Genomic DNA, 21,331 nt, shown 5'->3' on the forward strand with positions numbered 1-21,331 from the left:
TACACATACATCACTACCATTATTAACTAACATACAGTAGCACTGATAATCATAAATGCCTCTGGGCTTTTCAGTCATTTGACCACGCAAATTTTATTGACCAGTTTCATGTAGGTTAAAGAATCCCACCACCTCAGCTGTTAACACCCGGAGGATTTTGTGTTCTTCCTCAGTATAATGCCTAATGTGAGAGATGAATTGCCATAGTAAGAAAATAGCCTGTCTCAGTGGAAAAATCTGTTGCAGCAGTGAATATCTCGTTTTACTATAAATCCACTCCTTTCTTAGGGATTGTCCTTTCTTTAACCTTCATGAAAGAAAGCAACTATTTAATAGATGAGACTGCTGATGTGTTTTGCCTAGTACTGCACCATACAAAGACAGCACAATGGAAAAAAGAGCTTCTCAAATTTGTTTCCAACGAATACTTTTAATCAGTTTTTAATTTGATTTCTTACTTGATAAAATTTGAAAGGTGTCACTTTTATTTTGCAGTTTAAATAAAAAAATATACACAATGCTTATGTATCAATCCATTCATTTTCAGATCTACTTAAATCTACTTCAGGGGGCTGAAATCCATCCTAAAAGACAGGACATCAGTCTATCATGGACTAATATATAGTGTACATAAACAAATGTAATGTGTGTGTGTGTGTCTATAGCATATTGCAATATACACAAAGGCATTATACAAGTCACAAGTGCATTATTTCTATCATAGGTCCATTTGCTGCTGTACACTGTGAGTCTGATCTTTGTGCAGTGCATTTTCAGAAAAAAATATTTTTACAGGGTGGACAATTATGTACACTACAAGCTTTTGCCTTCAGGTGGTGGATAATTTCTGATCCATCACTAATCTGCTGCTGGCTCTTTGTCTCTTTCTGAGTGGGTATCCAGAACCTACGTAGATGGTGGCAGGATGCAAAACCAGCATTGAATGCAAGGGTTTGATCATTTCTGAACAGAATTCCTGTCCACTGCAGTGAAAACTTACACGTGCTGACATTTCAGAATGAGTTTAGGGTTGCCAATGAACGAAAGAAAGTACAGGAAGACCTCGAAGACTTCATAAAGAGAGGTACCAACCTTGGTATCAATCTAACTTTTGAGTCTACAGCATTATCAACTACATCAGCATCCCACAAAGAAGAGAATCAATTCACTTTTATATAGCACACTTCCCATTGACAACCTCAATCCATCTTAAATACAATACAAGTAAAAGAGAATACAATATTCAATAAAATACAAAGACACAATGCAAATATACATATACTGAGGCATATACTAGAATATATACAGATTGTATTTTAATGATCTTGCTTTAATTAAGTTCTTAAAGTTACTGAAAGTCTAAGCCATGAACAGTAGCAAGATAAACAAAACTCCAATTTGCCCAGAGACTAGGCCAGAAAACAAAATGTCTTACTATACACAGTTCTTATTAAAAAACACAATCAAAGTCAAATACATCTGACTTAGGCCAGCTAGATCCCTTAGCGTTCTGCTTTAGACTAATGCCAACAACTTTGGTGAAATTCAATGGAGCTGAAACCATGACCAGAGCTAATATACCATAAATAACTGGTGATGCTAATATCACCTATGCATTCTGAGGTCCCACCATAAGCATGTGTACTGAGCCAGTCTACCTCAACGTAGATCATGTGGATAGACGCTTGTTCATCCATCTATGCACTCAAACCATACTGTGCTGATAATTTGTGATGAATTTCTGCACTCCTTACACCATCGCTCAACAAAAATTCAATTGCAACATACTGTACTGCTCTTTTTAAGATGCGTCATTTTGACTGCACTGCTGGTAAATGATATGGTGTCTCTCACTAGAGAAAACAAAAGTTTCTATTTTTATGTTTGCACACAAAAAAAAAACTCTGTGAGTTACATTTCTGACCTCATACTTGACCTCTTTGCATTATGCAAGTAATTATAAAATTTTAAAACATAGTATAAATTACATTAAATTGGTTATTTAACTTTTTATGGAATGATAATATTTAACAGAGGTCAACAAATACTTATCCTTTACACAAGAAAATCATATAGCATTGATTTCCCTGTAAGAAGGTTTAAAGTATTTAAATCACTGCATCTCTGACTTTTCATTGGAGAAAATAAAGAACATTAAATTTCTGCACAAACAAAATTCAAAGGTCATTCTCAAATAGCCTAATAACCTCTTCTTGGACAAACTCCTGTGTGTATTTGCATTTTTCAAGTTTAATTACATCAATTTAAAAAAACACACTCAATCTCATTTGTCACCGGCACAGGACACTGTTATCCATTATACTGCCTGAAGTGCTATTACCGCTGCTGTAGGACTGTGGATATCAGCTCTGAAATTATTAAGACTCTCCTGCCGTTTGACGATGCGCCATAGAAGCTCGTGCTGGTCGGTGCCACTGTGTTTTGCAATTCCACAAATTCTTCCTGTAACGCAGCTGTAATTAATTCCCGCAGTTCCCCAATTTTTATTAGACGAGTCAGCCTGATACTTCTTTTTTTATGGTAAGAGATTTTCTCAACTCTCTTTCTTTTGACACTTCATTTATAAGGGGGCCTCCTCCACAATCTCAACTGTTTTTTGTTCTGCTAAGCCTCTTCATCAAGCATTTCATTTATTCATCTTGTCACCCAAAATTTATCTTACTTTCCATCTATTTAACTGCTCTATGACTAAAATGTACTTATCAGAGGTTAACAAGCTCTGTTCTGTTTCATACACTTTACCTTGGGGGTTGGAGGGGTAAGAATTACACACCACAAAAACTGTTTTGTCAGAAGAGGTTTCTGGCTACAAAATATATTTGTAGTTGCAGTTTTATGAAATGCTGAGTCACAAGTTTTAATCAACAAGAATTTGTCATTCACAAGGTTTTATTATCTCTCCAAATACCATATTAATGTAAAAATATTTTTTATTTATGGACTATTTTGTAACTTTTAAAAAATTACAATTGAATTGAATGGGTGATAAATAGCTACTTAAAATAAAAAATTTGAAAAGAGATCAACATAAAAAAATAAGTGATGTTTATTTTGTCCCACCAAGAGTCTTTATGCAGCTCTTAACCCCAGCGTTGACTCAGCAATACACTGCAGGCTTGACAATGTGCCTGTCCTTCTTGTCACATGCATTAACTATTTATCTCATTGATTAAATGCTGGAAACACAACCTTGATTGTCTGTTCTTACTGAACACTTTACATGTAATATGTTCATTATAAAACATCATTTCTGTTTCCATTAAATCCATTTCAGGTTTGTAGGAGCTTGACCCTGTTCTGGTTTCAGTAGGTGCAAGGCATTAAACAACCATGGACTAGAGTCCTTTGAAAGACTCTAGTATGATGGCAGTTATTACTATTAATGATTACTTATTACTTCATTAAAGACGATACCTAATGGAGTACAGTATAAGGTATGCAGTCTCCAATTTAACTCTTCAAATATACTGACATATTTATCCCAATCTGCTGTTAACCAGTTTCACTTTAAGATATCACCTAACAGGTAGAAGTCTACATTGCTCCACATATATTTTTGAATAACATGCTTCAGTCTTTCAGTATTTGTGAAATAAATGAAAATGTAGGAAATGTAATAAGATGGAAAATATTACAAATTGTATAAGGTTTTTCATTAAAAGTTATCATTTCTCTCAATAGAACAGACTTGAAGAAACCCAGAAAATTGCTTAAATGTGTATTCTTTTGTTTCCTACTATAAGAGAGAATTGAACGTGATACTGTATATTCAACTTTTACCTGAAGTGTGGCCTTACTGTTTCTGACATTATTGACTTTTCAGGATGATTCATCATTCCTATTAGTATTCCACATTTTAGAGTAAAAGGTAACAATATTTTGCGAGAGAAACCTTTAAGAAGTATGTTTGTGGTGGACATAGTTTAGAGTCTACAGCATTATCAGGGATGAAGGAATTGCAAAACAGGACAGGTTTTTGATTCAGTTAGCCCCTTAATAAATGCCTTATTCGTGCCTTGTTTTGATGTAATCTGTTAATTATACATCAGAAAACTTCTTGGATAATAAAAAATGTGAATTTTTAATTACATCATTGGATTCAGTTTCTTTTGTTTCTTGCTTATAAATATTTACTAATTAGCCATTGATCAACTTTAATGATGATTGACAGGTTTGAACAAGAAGAAGATGATTGCTCCTCACAAGTGAGCATTGCTATTTACACCTGGATCTTATCCACATTAAAACTGAATTATAGAAGGAAACAGTAAAAGAAACATGTAGCTCTGTAATTAAAGCATTACATATTGACTTGTATTTTTAAAGATGACGATTCTCTCTGTCAGGTGCTATGAATGCAGAAATGGCCAAAGGCCCACAGTTTCAGTTTGCTGTTGGGTTCTTGTTTGCATGGATTGCTTTCAGTTCTCCCTGTGTCTGTGTATTTTAGTTTTCACCCCACACCAGGCTCTGCACCAGCTTTGAATGGGATTATGTGGATTTGAGAATGTTATGTTATGCTGTGCCATGCAATGCAATGCTATGTTATGCTATATTACAGTATGTGAAACCCAGCACACACTATGGACATTCAAGAATAAGCTTGTTTTAAAATGCTTACTCTGCATATTAGTTTATTTTAGGGTCAGAACAGGGGGTAGTCATGAACAAGTGTAATACAAAAGGGATCAGGTGTCCAAGAATAGTGTTGAAGGGGCAAAGGCAGGAGTTGAGCAGAAAGAGGGGGAAATGGTGACTGTGTACAACAGAAAAAACTGTTTTGTTTTGTTTTAAATCTACAGCTTCCAGAGCAAAGTAAAATGAGATTCATGTTTTGTACTATACAGTATATGCTGCCGAGGAGGAGGATACTGTGAATCACAGTGCACAAGAAGCTGAATACCACAGCTGAAAGAGCAATGTTATCAGAATTTGAGGCAAAACATCAATTACTAGCACAATTCTGAAGTTGTTTCTGGGAAATATATGTTCAAGGCTTTTTCTTTTGGTTTTGCATAACCAGGTGACCATTAACAGTTTATTTTTCCTCAACTACACATCACATTCAGACAAAAATAAAAACTATTGTGGGAGCGTGCCAGTTCTCATTATTTACCTATAAATAAGCTATCCTCAGCTCACATTTCATGATGCACTAAGTCATACCACTAGGCAGCGAACAGTAGATCCTGGACTTCACTCAATGAATATTTGCCATTATGGGCCTAGGGACACACAATCTGATCTGTTGATGGTTGAAAAAAACAATAAACAAAGATAAATGTGAGGTGTTATATTCCAGTGTTCTTCTTATTAAGGTCAGAATGTTTTCAATGTTTGAGGACATCGTAATTGTATTTGTAAAAAGTAACTCTATAATAAAAAAAGACCTTTACAAAGATATACATGAAAAAAGTGCTATTTTCACAGGAAAAAGCCAAAAATAATAATGCTTAAGATAAACTATTTTAATATTTAATGCATTTTCAATTTCATACATTGTAATAATTCAATCTGAATATAAATTTAATTTCTTCTAAAAAGGAAAACCATTAGAAACTGGAAACTTAATTACACTACAGAGTTTTTCTCAAGCACTGCGAATTCAACAGCAATGCAAAGCCAGACATTTTTATTTTATCCAGTCATTTCATAATGAACTCAGAATATGACCCAGCAAAGACCATAAAATTGCATAAATGTTTTTTTTCTGAAAGGTGAATAATCTGAGATTTTATAAAAGGAATAAAAGTCAAGCAGAATGGATCATTTTCATGTCTGCATAACACACAATATAGAAGAGTAAATATTGTGTCTAGCATCTCATTATATCAAGAAAGACAGTACAGTAATGTTAATTGGACAGGGGTTTGTCAGATTACTTTTTTCCATCAAGGGAATATACTTTCAAAAAATGTAAATAGAAAAAAACTAAAAAATCTTCAGTCATATTACAAGAAAGCTATAAAGCATACCTGTTGTACGGGTTTCTTAGCAGCAAGGCCTGACTTCCGGCACAGCTGTCAGTGGGGGTGTGGCAGCTGTAAACTGGAGGGGGCACTGGATATTGCTGGTCTCCTACAAAAATACGAAGCTATCAATCAAATCACCAGTCTTTCTTATGATACCACTAAATGTTTTATTGAGACATGGTTTTATATGTTACCTATTTTAAACATGCAAAAGTTTTATCACAAAAGCCTTTTTTAATAAACTGCATGTTGATGAAGCCTTTTACGTTATTTTTTATCTCCTTTGCTAGCATAAAGCATAAATATTACAAATAATAGTAAATTATTGTTAAAAAAAATTAAGCTTTTGCAGAATTAAATGTATCCATGTGTTATATGTAACTGTTGACTTAATGCCTACATTTTTATTCTGCATTGTATGTGTGAGTGTGAGTGTATATACACCCTATATAGAATATACATAAATAAACACACTATATAGAATATACCTATATATACTCAAACACACCCCTGTACACATACTGCATACTGTATATTTATATTTGTATACACACACAATATTTGGGTAAAAAGTAAACATTACCTATATTTGTCTGCTGATTTAGGGGCTCCTCATGTTTAAAAGAATGATTCGAGAACTGTGTTGTGTGATGAGAGGGAGTGTGGCCATAGCTGGGAGTCCCATCAAAGGTCATAGAGCTGTACCCTGTAAAGAAATACATATTAGATCAAGTTAGCCAAATGTTGTATACAGATATTCACTCATTTGTTTCAGATTGTGAAATACGTTTCTCGGTGGACAGATTTTTAAAAAAATGCAATCTAAAAATACTGAACCTTTTTAAATGAATAACTAAATAAAGCAAATGTGCACTGAATTATGGAGGAGGTCAATTTGCTAATAATATCCATCCATCTACATATCTAGATATCCATTTTCTTACTTCTTTTCCTGGTCACAATTGCAGGAAAAACAGAAGCTATGCCTGGCAGCAACAGGTGTAAGGCAGCAAGTAGAACGCCATGCTATTGCACAATGAGCATTAACACATTAAATAAAAACAAGGTTAACTTTCTGCATCCCTGCAAGGCAGGTTATTATTAACAAAATATATTTTACAGCATTCTACTTCAGTTAGAAAAAATCAAACAGCTGTAAGAAATTGTTAGTTGACAAATCCATCCGTAACCAATACATCTTAATTCATACATTGCCATTATCAACATTAACTGTCTGCTTTGCAAAGCAAAAAGAAAAAAATATAATCCTTTTCACATTGCAGTCTGTTCTATTTTGTACCTTCAGAACATTACAAAGGAACTTTTAAACCTTTTGTACTATATGCACAAGATTCAGCAATAAAGAAAGAAAACAAGATTGGGCTTAATGCTTGTTGATAAAGTTTGATATGTCATTGTTAACAATTAAGTATTTTAACTGGTTTGCAGCATAACCATAAATTTACACTTGTCAGTGTCTGTCTGCTTACATTAAAGTATTAAAGAGCATTCAATAAGTGTTCCAGTGGTAATATCACCTCCCACCAAAAAGGGAAAATTGCTTTTCCTAAAAACAAACAAACTACAGAATATAGGAAGGGTACTACAAGAGCCTAGTGAGTAATATCTTCCTCTGACCCCAAAGTGACTCTCTGTCATAAATCAGCCATTTCACCACTAGCTTCATTAATTACATGAAACCACTTTCACAACAGCCTCAGCAGAAAACTAATTAAAAGGTCATATTTTTGTAATGCGGGCTTGCAACTCATGAGCATCTGATGATTATCAACCAAAATAAATCCGTTCACTTAAGACTCTTTTTTTTTTTTTTCCCTGGATGGTGGAATAAATAGCACAATAAATTTTGGTTCTTCAACAACGATAAAAGAGACGTGTATCCCATATCACAATCAACTAAGAAATTCCTGCAAACTACTTGAACACTTTAAACAATGTTATGGTGTTTTAAATCAAATTCTTATTTTGAAGTTCTGCATAAATAAATAGCAGTACCACTTTGTCACTACCAATTTGATATACTACACTGTTATTACATTTCTGTTTAAATGTGAACAATATGCATACATTTTCATTTCCAAGATGCATAAACACTCATTAATGATACACATTGTCCACAGGAAATGCACACATTTATTTTACATATGCAGTCCATCCTTTTTCAACAATAACTTGAATACATTGGACACAGATATTTACAGAGGATGTATTACTTTGCTATCTTGGCTGACCTGAAGTTAAATATAAGAATGCGCCTTTTTTATCTGCTGACTCGAAAGCAAAGGGTCAGATCTGCTTTTTCTGCAGTGAATTGCTATCTTAACCATCCGACTGAACCCTGAGAAACCTTTATTTAACAGCTGCTTCTGCCTTTCTGTTATCATCGTCTGAAACTCGTAAAAGCTAACTTTTTTAGTGTGGAACATTCAAACAAATTCTTTATTCTTGGCTTGCTGGAGCAATTGATGACCTTCAACAGAATATTCCAAGCAAACTGAATTTTGGATACATTTTCCGGTGTTGCCTGACCCAAAACTTGAGCAATGAGATAAGAAGGTTGACGCTTTGAACAAACTGTTGATAACAAGGTCTCTTTAATTAGGATCTGACCAAAGACAGGACTGATTAGGATGTGCTGAAAATTATTGAGTAAGCCGTACGACTGTGACTCACTGTCATTAAAGAACATTTAGGCAATAAGGAGAACTCAGCACAAAGCGCAGGAGAAAGGCCTAAAAGGAGGAATGGACCAGGCAGACAAAGTTTTATTTTTCAAGAAAATCACTCCCACAGTGACATCTTTCCCACGGCAGGAGCACATCTAAGTGCAGAAATTTAACCTTGAATTAATTAATGGGAAACAGGAATTATTTTTTCTTTATGCATTTGTAGCTGTACTGAGTTTTCTTAGACTGACGATCCTATATGACAAATTATAAAATATAACACTTTCATTAAAAAAAAAAAAACCTCATTTATGTTACATTTAGTTTGAGTATATAGTTACATGGGAAGATAATTTACATAGAAGACCTCCGCATACAGTTTGTCACTTGACCCGAGATGCTCTTAAATATTGCATTTCAGCATTGGTTTTGTTTTCTAAGCAATTCCTTTGCAATGTTCCAAACGTATTGATTTTTACAAAAATGAATTAGATGTACATTGTTGGCAACTATACTTTTACACTTTTTGAAATGATAAAAATAAACTGTAAGAGGTACACCATCCATAAGAAATCATTTGCCACTTCCTACTGCACATTTTTTCTATTTATATATTATTTTTCAAACACCTTCAGTCATTAAAAAAGTAATGCTTAAAGGAAAAATGAGCAAACTATATGATTCAACCAATTCATTTATTTTTGTAATTACATTTAGGGATGCTACTTGATTTATATTTATATATCTTATTATCTCTATAATGAAACATAAGACCAAGTTTTTGAAAGTTGCCAAAAATGTTGCCTACAAAAAAACAGTCTATTTAATTTATTTTCAAAACAATTACATTTATTATACATTACATTCTTTAGTGTTTTAAGACATAATTTCTAGTGAGCAGATTGTAAGCCGGCTGTATTTATTATATTTCCATCTACACAGAAGTAGAACACAACTAACAATAGCTAGTGATTAATATTTAGAATGTTAGCGGCAGCACCCATATTTTAATACCACTAAATTTAACAATTTGTCATTTTTCAATTAACAAATTTAGTCTTTAAAAAAAAAAAAAGAATTCCGTAAACAATTTGTCAGCTTAATTGCTTAAGGTAATGAAACCAAAAGTTTTGATTAAATAAATCAATAATTCTAATTATTTTTTGAGAAAAGTATCATGCATTTTTTAATACTTATTGGATGTAAATGTAGATTATTTCCTTTCATTGGTGTGATTTTTAAGTAATAAGTAATGCAGATGTATAGATAGATAGATAGATAGATAGATAGATAGATAGATAGATAGATAGATAGATAGATAGATAGATAGATAGATAGATAGATAGATAGATAGATAGATAGATAGATGTAAAATATTAAAACATATTCTAGCAAAACTTTCAAGTTTTTACCTTTTTTATGTGTAAGTTTAATTAAAATCATTATTTACATGTACTTAAGAAATAAGCCATAAACTATTTTGTTATCATTTTTCTCTTAGAAATTTAAACTACCTTTACATATTGTGGGCAGCGCCATTAACAGAGTGTCAGGTAGCCTACTGACAGCTGCTGAGCCAGTGAAGATTCATCAGAATGCAACACACCTCAGGGTGACACAAAAAATATGTCATTACTCTACATATTGACTGTATTTAACTAAAATCAAAAGTCTAAGAATATTAAACATTGAAACAAACTCCAGTTTTCTGACAGATGCTGAACATGAATGTCAAATCCGTTCCACTGAACATTATTATTCCATTTCACACGAAATACAAAATTGTTTACCTTTTTGCAGTACATTATCAGTCTTATTTTAATGCATAAATTCCCTAGGTTATAATTATTACTGCCTTTTCATGGTAAATGTGTGAAGTGCTAATGCGAAATTTTATTTCCAGTACAACTGTCGAATTTAGATTTTGGTGAAACTGCAAAGGGGAAACATAAAACAAGTTAAGTCCAGTCAATTTTAATGTTCAATATTAAAGCCACCCCCATTTTAATTTAGAGGGAAAAAATATCAATAACAAGCGCTAAGGTTTATTCTGATAGCAAGTATTTAGTTCTTGCATTAGTTAACTATTTTTTATTAAACTTGGCTGTGCTGAAGTACTGCTATTATTTTTAAAGCACTTACTGTATTGTTTATGTATCTTGCATACTTATAAGCTACTGAAGCGATACTTGTAAAATTGTGGTAAGATTTACGCTTTGAATTGCCACGAAACTTTTACAAGTGCAAATTTAACGGAAAGTGTTGTAGAATGATGTATCCCACTCCTGCACGCTAATTTGCGCAGTTTTACAGTAACTAAAAAGTTTCAGCATCCACCTAAAAGTGACTCTTCCAGGCACTTGCCTTCGAGAGCATCTGCCGTAAACACGCTTACCTTGGCTTCTGTTCGCTGACTGGGTTTCCATACAGTTAGGCAGGTACGGTCCATTTGAAAACATGCGTGACTGGCTGGGAGGCGCCTGGCTTGGTGGTCCATAGGGTCCATATCTGCAGGCTCCAGTGCCTGTGAACTGCCCTGAAAAATGAACTGTAAATGCACTTAGGCCACAGTGATCTTCATGTTGGTCTGTGGAGTTCCAGGTGGGCTCCTGTTTAATAAACGAATGCGGGGCAATGGAACTATAAGGTGCACCTGGGTGAAAGTCCAGTACAGGAGCCCATTGAGGTGCATTGCTAACGGGCAAACTGCAGTTGCCATTACCGGCTGGAAGAGAGGACACTGAAGGTATCAAAGCATTCAAATCTCGCACATCTGAACCCATTTTTAGTAAGTGTTTTTCTTAAATAAATATTTAATATTAAGTAAAGTACAAATGTCCCGAAGTCTATTTCTTTACAGACAATCCTTGTCCCAACAGAAGAAAGGTCCGAGAGATGCCACTATTTCAAAAATACAGCTGCTCGTTTGTTTATTTTCCTCTCTCTTTTAAAGTTAAGCAATACACTGCTTGTCCATGTGTTTTACTATCCTCAAACACCAGCGTTTCGCCTGCTTCCTTCCAAACTGTCAATGAAGGGAAAAGGATCGGGGAGTTTCTTAAGTGCAGAAGCTGCCTTGGATTTAGCTCATGCGTCGTTGGCAAAGGAGTTTCTAAAGCTGAGGTTGACTCAGGTAGGAGGAGTTAGCGGCACTGATGATGAACACACCACTCCGTTCAGTGTCAAGAATCACCAGAGTTTAGCTTTTATTATTATCAGTTGGAAACAAAGGGCTGAAACAAGGATGGATGGTGGCTGGGGGGAATGGGTGGCGGTGATAAGGGAGGGAGTAATAATTCTTTTTTAACATTAACATCTTCACACTTAAGTCCAGTTCAGGTCATATCCTACACTTCCACTTATTGTATTTCACAACACTAGCATTTCATATCTATTATTCAATAAAACGTGTTATTTAGAAATGTGTGAGGCACTAGGCTTATTAAAGGCAGAGTAACTGGGACTAACATCAAGTCCGAGTTTGTTTACAGTGGTATTCTTTCTTTCTTCATCTGAGTAAGTACCGTTGCTTAAATGTCGTGTCACCGTGGCTGCTACTTTTAAACAAACCCCGAAGATTCGCCTACTAATATTTTATTTTATTTTCCATCTTATGGTGATCACCGCTTTTGAGTAACAATTATTTAACTCGGGGCAATTTAGTTTAAGGAGACTAAACCTAAGTTCTGCTTTCAAAGATTTTTCTTTTTTTTGTATTATGGGACTTGTTCAAATCCTGAAACAAAATAACTTACTAAATCTGGGTGCGGATGAAATTTCTTTTGCTGGCATTATTATTTTTTTGTAGCTGTTCGTTTTTGCGGATGTACTAGTACTGTATTTGGAATATTGTGCGCGCTTCTTCACGCAGAGATTCGACCACTGCAACATCTCCCCCCTTACACGATTAGTTATCAACCTAAAATTACAAAAGGATTTATACTTAACTTTTAAAATCTTAATCCGTGTATTGGACATTTTTCGACTTTAATTTATTGTTAAGACTACAAATATAGGGACAAGTGTTTTCTCTTAAATCATGGAGTGCACTTTAAGTTTGAGTCCAAATCATCGCATCATTGCTAACTTCATATCCGAGAGGAATACTATAGAAAATTAATATTTGTGACTTTTTTCAGATATTTTATTATATGAAAAATGCTTCTATTTTAGGTCTCCCTTTTTCTTACCACGCGTTTTCAGTAAAATATTTGTGAAGCTGCTATATAGGATTACAGGATCTCATGTAACAATTCCAAAGTTGCTTTGTGCCGCTTTTAACGGGAAGTGTTTGCTGGATTCAGGCACCACATCAAGAATGTTCAATCCAAACTAAAGTGTTCCAATTCTTTAAAAAGCATAGCTAACTTTTTGAAAACGAGTAAAAGAAAAACGGCGAATTGATGGAGGAAGCCGATAGTGAAAAATCTGCGCTTTCACTGTATTTTTCTACATATCGTTTATTTTTTATTTCTGAAAAAGCATAAAAAACATTAAGACATATCCGACAATTCAGATTTTTTAAACAAAAATCGATATGCCTTGCAGCATAATAAAAGTTCTCGTCATTAAATACTTATTCAATAAGCTCACAGTTTAAAATTACAAACATTTGCAGTCTTTTAAGCACATATTAGCAAAATGATAGATAGATAGATAGATAGATAGATAGATAGATAGATAGATAGATAGATAGATAGATAGATTTTATTGATTTTATTGATTTAATTTTGTAAATAACGAAGAACCAAAATATCTATCTATCTATCTATCTATCTATCTATCTATCTATCTATCTATCTATCTATCTATCTATCTATCTATTTTGGTTCTTCGTTATTTACAAAATTAAATCAATAGAAAATAATGGCTTACGTACACGTTTTCAGTACAAAATAAATGACTCGGCTGTAACAAATCAGATAATACAATTTTAAATTATAAGAAGGAGAATGGAGTTAAGCGAGTGTTTTCTAAAATACATTTTAAAAGTAACTTAGCTTTCGTGTAAAAAGAACGATAACGAAAATATAAAGGATTGTAAGTGTAAAAAATTTATGTAATTTTTTCAACATTTATTTAAATATAATTAATTGTCCATAACAAAGTAAGTGCCACAGCTACATTTAACAGTTAACACTTTCTTCTAGTCTGCAGTAATAAAAAAATAAATAAATAAATGAATGCATTTTTCGGGTGTACCTAAATAATTAAATTGCCTTAATATTTTTTCTGTATAAAAGCTACAATTTTTCATCATAAAAATGTACATTTTGATCATTAACATAAATGTCCCTACGTGTTTTAATAAATAAATCAAATTGCTACATTTTATTGCCAGATATTTATGATTTATTTAAAAAAATAACTTACAGTCGTTTTCGCAAGGAAGCGCGTTTTTAAAAAGTTTCCATTTTCCGCAGTATGAACATTAAAAATTGTGTGTTTCACTTTGAATGTTTATCACAAATAAATGTTTGCTCTTGTTTACTGCATCAAATATCGTATCCCTGGTCATTGAAATAAAATCACAATCTTGTGAGTTTCTAATCACGTTAGTTTAATGGCCAAATAATTTTCTGCAGGCAACTGTTTCGAAGGGGTTAATTCAACTAAGCTATGAAAATTCGACAGCGTTTATTGTCTCAAACTTGGCCGTGTATCATCTGTTCTGTAAATCTCTAAATAAGAGGAGAAAGGATTCTCAAAGTGTATAACATGAATGTTACCGCTATTGGGCTGTCAACTTTACGGGCTTTATATTCCCGAATGATTTCATTATTACCCACCTAGCAACTTTCAGCATCAACATTATACAAAATGTATGTATGAAAATAAAGTGCTCGATCCCAGGGATGAAAGCGCTACAACGGTCAATCAACCACATAACATTTAGATGTATTTATAAAATACTTTGATTTTTTTTCTTTTAATTTTTGTTTCTTCGTGTTGCTCACTGTTTTGTACGTGCATGCTGAAAATGTTGAACTGATTAAAATATTTCTGATCCAGTTACATTATATTCTGATATTATTAGAATTTGTTTAAATGCGCCTAGTAAGGTAGTGCATGTTGCTAGCCGGAGCGATGCAAAGACCTTCAGTATCGCCAGCGCGTGTAAGGCGAGCAATCAGGCAAAATAAACCCCGCATCTTCAGACATTCTCCCTCTTGCAGTTCAAAGCAGTAAGTAGATGGACTGGGAGTGAAAATCGGGTAATGCGCTTGCCGCTCCACGAGGCACTTAACACGAGAGCTACTGATGCTAATTAATTCATTATTGCTGCGAAAGCTCATGCATACTGAGTGCTGTAAACGGTCGCGTCCCGTTTAAAAAAGTTTATGGAAAATATCGCGTCAGTAAGAAGCTTTGCCCGCACATGAATTTGCCATCCGAGGAAGTGGAGACAAGTCAAGCAAAATGACACCTTTTATTGACTAATTAAACAGATTACAATATGCAAGCTTTCGAGGCAACTCAGGCCCCTTCTTCTGGCAAGATGGAGAAAGAAACACTTACTTCATTGTGGAAGTGCCTGTAATAAAATGCGCAAATATTGGACCGTTAAGATGACCAGAAATATTTTCGGAGAAAGGATACGAAATGTACTTAATAACCTAGTGGAAATACTTCTGTAAAGAGTGGACATCGCATTTCGGTGCGAGGTGACAGGAAAAGATTCCCAAAGTGGAATTCAAAAAGGAGCGCTTTGGCTTCCTTATTATTGAGAATGAGGAGAGCAAGGACTGTTAATGGACGGAACAATCAGCGACCGTTCTATTCATCCAGTTACTGATCCCGGTGATTTCTAAAATCTTGAAAGTTTTTACCCCTAAGTAGTTCACTGTGTCTCATCTTGTAAGCGTTAATAGTCAAATTCTTCTGATACAAAACGTATAGAAGCCATTTTGAAGGACAATCGGTATAACGTGCGGAAAAATAATGAATACATCAATTAGACAGATAGATGGTGTCATGCCTGTACCGTTCAGTGTACAGTCATCTAAGAAAATGGGTTCTGTCTTGCTTTATTACGTTATGCAGACAGAGCATTGTAATGTTTTTAATTAATGTAGTACAAATTAGCTTTGCAAAAAGGAGAAAGGTGAATATGCTGTAGCTGAGAAAACGTTTCAAGATTCATCCCGCTATATACGGCACTGCACTGTTAGTGTGATACCGTCATAAAAGAATAACACACTGCCATTTTCACATACTTTCTGATGAATTGTACATAAAGGTTACAGTACCAGACCCCGACTCTGAGCTGGCTTAAGTGGGTTTTTAACTGGTTGGACGTCTTATCTGTAGCCCATAATGGCAGATTCATCTGTTATTTATCTACTCTTAGTCCTGTAGGTGCAATGCAGTTAAGAGTACCTCCACTGCTTCCTATTATATATACACAGTACTATAATAATGGTTCTGGTCAGTTTTGTTGCCCATAGAAGGAACCATTTAATGCAAATATAGCAAGAATAATTGCCTGTGTATTTTATACTGTAAATGTGAAGCATTAAAATAGCATCAGTGTTATAAAAATGCTTGGAGAATAAGTTTAAAAGAAGCCAACAAGAAGCTGATTTGAGAATGAAATGGCAAATGCATAAATGAGAAATTAAATAAAGTAATAGTGGAGAAATTTGGAAGTGAATACTAGAAGTTGTCCAGGTTAGGCACCCTCCTACAGTCTGTGTGTTTGAGCTGCATAGTGTGAAGGTGCTCCAAGACTAGCCACAAAAGTGTTTCAGGTAGCCATAAGCGCTGCTGTGAGGCATTTATGATAAGGCTGTAACATGGAAGTAGCACACTAATGTGCTGCCATATGTTTGGATACTTCAGAGAAGAATGTGTATGCTAATGCTGAAGCATCCAGTATGCATGGTTGAAAGACACCACAGAAAGGTGAGCAAGGAGCTTAGTATGAAGTGGAGGACCGGTCCTTGAGGCACGTGGCCTGCTGAGTAAGGCATGCTGACCAAAGTTACAGAAACTGACCAAAGTTACAGAAACAGTGAGGTAGTGAGAGAAAAACACTACTGGAGAGTAACAAGAGTTGCTGTTGAAATGAATGATGTCAAGCTGTCTGCCAGATAAACATTGAATGAGATTAATTTAAGAGATACGGTATTCAAAAACTATTTTAACATCTGGGAACACATGTATGAAACGTCCCTGTAAAAATACAAGTTAAAGCTGTCATTCTACATGTAGAAAGGCATGCAAGAAATGTTCGTTGGAAACTGAAAGTGACACTTATGGCAAGTCTTGGGCATGACCTTCTAGTTAGAAGGCAGGTGACATTAAACTCAGATGCGAACGTAGAAGAAAACACAAATCCTCACTTGTTAAATTTGAATTTGGGCTTTCCCAAACGTGGTTGGTCTGTTTAGGAAAGGACTGGGAAGGAAAGTAAAGTTGGGGGCCATGTAATTTTATCATCATACTTTACTAAAAGTGCTCTTCCTCTTATTTTTTTATTGAAGAATTGTTATGCATAATCAGCACTTATAATAGGCTTATTGGGTGAATTAGCTGTCAAATCGTGTGGACAAACATCGTATTTATATGTCAGAATCCTTGTTCTACTCATTCGAAGCGGCGAGCACTCCTTCAGCAAAGTATCTACTAAATGGCTAGGAAGTGTAAAACTGTGATATGTGAATTACAATCAGAAAAATAAAGGAAAAAGAAAACTTAGAAGAACCTCAGGAGTGTGTAGCATAGTGGCATAGTTGTTAAGACTTTGGACTTCAAACCCTGCTGTTGAAGGTCCAGGTCCCACTGCTGACATCTGTGTGACCATGAGCAAGTCACTTCACCTGCCTGTGCTTCAATTTGAAAAAGCAACCAAAAAAAATGTAAGAAATTGTATCTCAAATGTTGTCACCTTGAATCAAGGCTACAGCCAAATAAAAAGCAGTAAGTAGAAGTCTGACAAATAAGAGGAGACCATTCAGTCCATCAAGCTTGTTTGTACCTTGTGTGCACAAAATCCATCCTTCACTCACTACTGCTTTTTGGAAATTTAACATTAGGCATTCTTGAAAAAACATGAATTAATCATACAGTTATGCCCGCAATATCAGTGGTTTTCAAAATCTTTTGTAGTGATTAAATAGGGAAAAACATTTTTTGTCCATGTCCACAGGGTTAGTGATGTTTTGTTAGGATTTGCCATTTAAAGAGATCATATGTTGTTCTTATATTAACATTAATATTAAAATACTTTACTTTTGTACAAGCTGAATCACCTTCTGGCTCCATAGCTAGGCTGGATATTTTGGTACTTACAAGAATTACAAGGTGACCAGTCTAACTCTGCTTAATATATTAACAAAATGGTGTTTTTATGTTTCTTACATAACGAGGTAAATGCAAGATGCAAGATACCTTTAATGTCACTGTACAATACAATGAAATATCGTTTGGAGCAAGCCTATAGATGCCTTAGATAAAAGTGTATTAAGAGTAGATGATAAACTCAGAAAACATTAAACTATGAGAAGCGCAGTTAATATTAATAGTTCCAAATATACACAGAGTAAAGGTAAACATGTAAGCATTAATAGAGAAATAATAAATGAAGTCACAGTGAAGATTACAGTCAATGCAGTGGTCATGAGTTCCACATGGGTCATGGACAGTATAAGTGTGCGACTATGTGTGGTTGATGCAGAAGTTCAATTCAATCATTTGGGGTTTCTGTATAGGAATGGCCAGGGCTCACTGTGCATTTAATAGGCTGATTGCTTTGGGGTAAAAGCTGTTCTTCAGGGTGGTACTGTGGGCATCCAGGGCTCTGAAGTGCCTGAAAGAGGGCAGAGGAGTAAAAATACTATGGCCAGGGAGGGTTGGATCTCTACAAATGTTCTTTGCTTTTCTGCTGCAACAGGTAGTGAAGATACAGTATATCTTAGGTCAGTCTGTCAGTCAGTCATTGTCCAAACCGCTATATTCTAACACAGGGTCACAGGGGTCTGCTGGAGCCAATCCCAGCCAACACAGGGTGCAAGGCAGGAACAAATCCCAGGCAGGGCACCAGCCCACCACAGGAGACACACACACCCACACACCAAACACACACTAGGGACAATTTAGGATCGCCAATGCACCTAACCTGCATGTCTTTGGACTGTGGGAGTAAACCGGAGCACCTGGAGGTACCCATGCAGACACGGGGAGAAACATGCAAACTCCACGCAGGGAGGATCCGGGAAGTGAACCCGGGTTTCCTTACTGCGAGGCAGCAGCACTGCCGTGCTGCCCTATATATTAGGTATACAGCATTTTAGATTTTCATTTAGGTTTAATGTATGAGAATACAACATGCATAGCAAACTTAAGATTCAGTTGGTTCTGTGCCTTTGCTTTTAATTGTACTAAAATAACCGTTCAGTGTCAAATGTGTATTTTGCTAAAAAAAAGGAAAAAGTAGCATGTTAATTGTACAGTGGACTCTATATCACAAAATGAGAAAATGTCAACAAGCTGACAAGTAAATGATTGTACCTGCTGGAATTTTCTTATCTGGCATCTGATGTTTATTTAATGTATGGTTTTATATTCATTGTCTGTTGTTAATATTATAATGAAGTCACTTGTCAGTGGGAAACATGCAAATAAAAATCTTATTGTAATGTGTATGCATGTGAATGAACTTGACTTTGAATGAATAAAGCATCTAAGCCTAAGTTAGTGCCTAATGACCTAAGAGGCCAGGAATGTTTTATCACGTACAGAACATATTTTGTTTAGCTATCTGAAAATAGTGCTGCCGGGATTGGTAGCAGCTTTAAGAAACCCTGCAATGAAGCAAAAGAGTTCAGACAATGGGTATATCTGGTAGCACTGCCATCTTATGTGTACAGATAACTGGGCTCTAATCCTACCTCAGTCATTTCTTATGTGACATTGATACGTTTTTGTTGTGTCTGCATGGTCTTTTCTCTCAGCACTTTATTTGCCCCCCCCCCCCCCCATGTCCCAAATTCATCCAAACTAGACTGACTGACAACTCTTGATCATCACAATATAACAGATTTCCATTGTGCATGTGAGTTTATCCAGTAATGCCCTGTTGCCCAGCCTGCGGGTAGTTCCTTCCATGATAGACCCTACAGTATACTCTCACAAACTGAAATTAGAATGGCTGAGATTAGAAATCAAAAAATATTGTGAATAAGACGGGCCAGCAAAAGAGTTGAGGCCACTCTGTACAGATATATTATCCATACTACTTTATCCAATCATGGCCAAGGGAATGGGTATTTTATTTCTTGAAATGTAATGGTCAGCTTAGTGACAGGGTTTCAGCCCATAAGACAATAACTCTGTAACACAGTCACCAAGGAAAGTAGTTTGACCTTCTCTTCTTGTGATTAATCCCAGTTTTCATGGTTATATGCCCCTTTGTTCTCAATATTGGGCAAGCTAAGGCAGAGTTACTCCTGTTATGTGTGCCTAAGAAGTGAACTGCCTGTGTCTGAGTGGCTCCTGTTTTTATGTTCCTTGAGGGCCACTTGATCAGACATTGTGTTGGGTCCAAAGAAGATCTCATGAGGCAGCACGTCTTTCTTTACTTTTCCAGTTCTATCTTGCAAGAAAGTGGACCAAGTTTTGACACATCTGGTGTCCATCTCTGTAACTCTATGCATTCCCCTTGTGTACCTATTCCTCAGAACCACACACTGTGACAATATATATTAGCCTAGCCAAGTTTTCTGCAAAGTAAAAATTTGATTGGCTCTTTGTTTGATATTTTCTTCACAATGTGATCCATCTGTCAAAGGTGTAGCACAAATGCTTAATGTTTTGTAAAAATTAGCAAGCAGGTTGTGCAGTTATTTTGCAAGTATATAAAATAAAGGCTTTTGTAATGTCAATAAAGCATAGCCTTGGTGCTACAAAATATGGAAACATATCAATTAGCAATGCACTCTATTATTAGTGTTGTTTGAAAACAATTATATACTGATTTAGGGAAACATAATCTCATTTATCCCAATAGTTTGTAATGTTAGGATTTGAGTTTACCCAAAACACTTCTGGACGTGAGTCACAATATGTTCATAAAATTTAGAGATTTGGACGTGTACTGTAAGCAGCTCATAATGAAGACCCCTTGAGCTGTTTTAAGCAAAATGGAACAATACAGTAATCTAACAGCACAATCAAATCATACTGATTAGAAAAAAATAGTGTCATGGACATGTGGATGGGCTGGCTTCTGCTGGGAGGATAACTGGTGGCACCTTCCCTGGTCAAAAGGCCAGAATAATGGAAGGACAGTGGGTACTGTCTTCTAGGGCCATATCTCACCCTAGTACATTGGGTGGCAGAAGAACTCTCAGTCTTGACTTTAAAGAGGTCCTCTTCTTCTCAGCTGGGTGACTTGGACTCAGGAGTGGAGTAAGAGCAAAACTCAGTTGGAGAGGAGTGGAGGAAGAAGAAAAAATACTATTGAGATTATAGTGTTGGAAATATCTACTGGTGTAGACTGGAATCTGTGTGAAGACTGGCAATGAATAAAAGTCTTTTTTAACCTTAACCTCTGTTGTCCACTATATATATATATTATAGAGTACCTGATAAATAATGCAAAGAGTACACATCACATCTTTCGCCCTAAATGGGGCTCATCAGGTGTAT

The 21,331-nt window shown here is 35.2% G+C and overlaps 1 protein-coding gene across 2 annotated transcripts in view; it reads right to left on the bottom strand.

Annotated features, from left to right (window-relative positions):
- Window positions 1-11,763, bottom strand: part of wt1b (WT1 transcription factor b) — a 38,025-nt gene extending 26,262 nt beyond the window's left edge. For both annotated transcript variants that reach the window (XM_028793875.2, XM_028793874.2), the window contains exons 1-3: window positions 11,076-11,763; window positions 6,577-6,699; window positions 5,997-6,099 (exon numbers count right to left, since the gene is read on the bottom strand). In XM_028793875.2, coding sequence (XP_028649708.1) covers window positions 5,997-6,099; window positions 6,577-6,699; window positions 11,076-11,463 — 614 coding nt within the window. In that variant the 5' untranslated portion in view covers window positions 11,464-11,763. The remainder of the gene's footprint in view (window positions 1-5,996; window positions 6,100-6,576; window positions 6,700-11,075) is intronic.
- Window positions 11,764-21,331: the final 9,568 nt, after the last annotated feature.

The sequence above is a fragment of the Erpetoichthys calabaricus genome, chromosome 2 (genome assembly GCF_900747795.2).
Source record: "Erpetoichthys calabaricus chromosome 2, fErpCal1.3, whole genome shotgun sequence".
Classification (NCBI taxonomy): domain Eukaryota; kingdom Metazoa; phylum Chordata; class Cladistia; order Polypteriformes; family Polypteridae; genus Erpetoichthys; species Erpetoichthys calabaricus.